The sequence below is a fragment of the Macrobrachium nipponense genome, chromosome 15 (assembly GCF_015104395.2).
Source record: "Macrobrachium nipponense isolate FS-2020 chromosome 15, ASM1510439v2, whole genome shotgun sequence".
Taxonomy (NCBI): Eukaryota; Metazoa; Arthropoda; class Malacostraca; order Decapoda; family Palaemonidae; genus Macrobrachium; species Macrobrachium nipponense.
This window is the reverse complement of record NC_087208.1, coordinates 26,608,422-26,610,921: the sequence shown is the minus strand read 5'-3', so window position 1 is coordinate 26,610,921 and position 2,500 is coordinate 26,608,422. Positions and strand designations below refer to the sequence as shown.

At 32.0% G+C, this 2,500-nt stretch overlaps 1 protein-coding gene across 1 annotated transcript in view; it reads left to right on the top strand.

Moving 5' to 3' along the window:
- The window catches only part of LOC135227050 (cell adhesion molecule Dscam1-like), a 343,394-nt gene that overhangs the window by 333,848 nt on the left and 7,046 nt on the right, over window positions 1-2,500 (top strand). The window contains 1 exon segment of the mRNA XM_064266856.1: window positions 640-733. Within this exon segment, the coding sequence (XP_064122926.1) occupies window positions 640-733 (94 nt within the window).

The window sequence follows — 2,500 nt, the reverse complement described above, 5'->3', positions numbered from 1 at the left end:
AACAGTGTAGATTAATTTTACTCACATCTCCTTGTTGAAGTAATTTCGCGTAATGTTTGTTTTAGAAGTAGGAAATAATGATGTAGATATTACTAACAACATATGTGTTTTGCTTTTGACGTGAGATAATGTTTCTCCTTAGCTAATGTAGCTTGATTTTCATAAAAGTAATCATTTCTTATTTTATGTTAATACATTACATTATTTTATGTTAATTATATATTATATATGCATATATATTGTATTATATATATATATATATCTTTGTATATAATTATATTATAATATATATATATTATATATTATATATACATATATGTGTATATATATATATATATATATATATATATTATATAATATAAATATATAAATCAACTTAATTTACTATGTTTGACCTAAGAACTTTAATTGGTATTATATTGAGTCAGTAAATGAATCTCATAGTAGATTTTCTTATCCCAATAATTCATAGTTATCCAGTTTTGAATAAATTTTATAAGTCCTACTTAATTAGCTGACGATCGAACAGCATCTATTTGACAGTAAATAAGTTATAGTTGTATCTGTGCCGATGTTGATCTAACGTTCGTCCCTGACATTTGGTTTTGTTTCCCTGAATTCGACGCCGACCTAAATCAGGGTCCCCCGCCAAGTCCGGTTCCCCTAAGGGCGGACAACCCAAGTACCACCTCACCCATCACCAGCAGACGCTCCGTCACCCAAGGCAGCCAAGGTGAGAGTTTATTTGTGTGTTATTTACTGCCTGATGCTTATTATGCCACTATAGTGACGTGCAAGTATTTGTGTCTCCTATAATGGAGTTAATTTATTTTATATGGACTTTATTTAATATAGTGGTATGTTAGTATGTTAGTTTTGTCTTATAGAGCTAATTTATCTTCAAATGCTTGTCATTTACTGTAGTGATATGTAAGTATACAGTTTTATATTATAGATAAGTTATTCTTTTTATATACTTATTATTTCACTCAGTGATATGTATATATACAGGTTTTTATGTAATATAGGTAATTTATTTTCAAATACGTATGAAGTCACTATAGTGATATGTAAGTATGTAGTTTTGTCATATATATTATGGACATTTTATTTTAAAAAACTCATTATTGCACTAGAGTGAGATACAATTGTATACTTTTGTCTTATATATTACAGATAACCTAAACACGTGTAGATAGATAGATGTAGATGGGTATATTTATAGACAGACGAAGTTGGAAATGAATGTGAGCAAAAATATGGTTACGATGGTAAATGGAAACCCAAATATATAACAGTGAATGTTGATATGGGTGGAAAAAGATTGGAAATGATTAAATGTAACGATCGCTGATAAGAAGAGACCGAGAGACAGAGTAGGCAAAGCAAAGAAGGTAGTAGGATGTAAGCAAAAAAGTTCGAAGCAGACCTTGTAAGCGAATGCTGAAGAGGAAATGTTGCAAATGAAAAAACAAGTTATTAACAAAAGTTGCTGGAGGCCAAAAGTTTGGATCTGTGAAGGGATTGCTGTTGTCTCTCCTTCATGACAAAGAATTGTGAATGCAAATGAAGATTAAAAGATTGCAGGTTGATGGTTTTGCAATGAATTGAGTAAGGTCGAACAAAGAGGATTTATAGACTGAGAGATATGAAGCTAAACAAAATATGACCTGAAAAGATCAACTGACATGAAAAGGTGGATTGTGTTTTGGAATGGTTTGGTCATGTGGAGAGAATGCCTGATTCGATGTTATGAGCAATGAGAGGAGGAAGATCTGGAAAGTGTAGGATGGATGGTGTAGAAGAGATGTTGAAACAGAAGAGTCAGAAGAGACTTTCAATGTGAATAGAGTCGAGTGGATGCACATCTGATGAGTGATCTATAGCAATGATATATATATATATATATATATATATATGATATATATATCATATATATATAGTGTGTTTGTGTGTGTGTGTGTGTGTGTGTAGAGCACTCGTGAATGCATGCATCATCTAATTACCCCGCCTCTTGCAGTAAAAATCTTCTCTCTCTCTCTCTCTCTCTCTCTCTCCATCTCTCTCTCTCTTCTCTCTCTCTCTCTCTCCCCCCCTCTCTCTCTCTACTGTTTAACATTTTGCGCTTCTTGTTCCGAGTTTCTTGAATCATTATTAAAAAGTTTGTTTTAATCTCTTGCACTATCTTCAGTCATCTCATTTTTGCTTTGCTACATATGTAAATTAGTTTCATACATGGCATGTATGTGGAAATGCGTTTTTGTGTTTCACACATATTTTATGCGTGAACATATTCCATTTGCTTTTGTAAGTAAGGGTAAGAAGTAATTTTCATTTAAGATTACATTACCATTTAGTGTTATATTTTTTCCACCAACTGTATCCTGAGGAAGGAAAAATGCATGATATAATCTGGCTTATCTCTTCTATCATGAGATCCATGTCTCTTTTGTTGAGATTGATAACTCATCGGGATATAGTGCACGCTATTTGTAATATG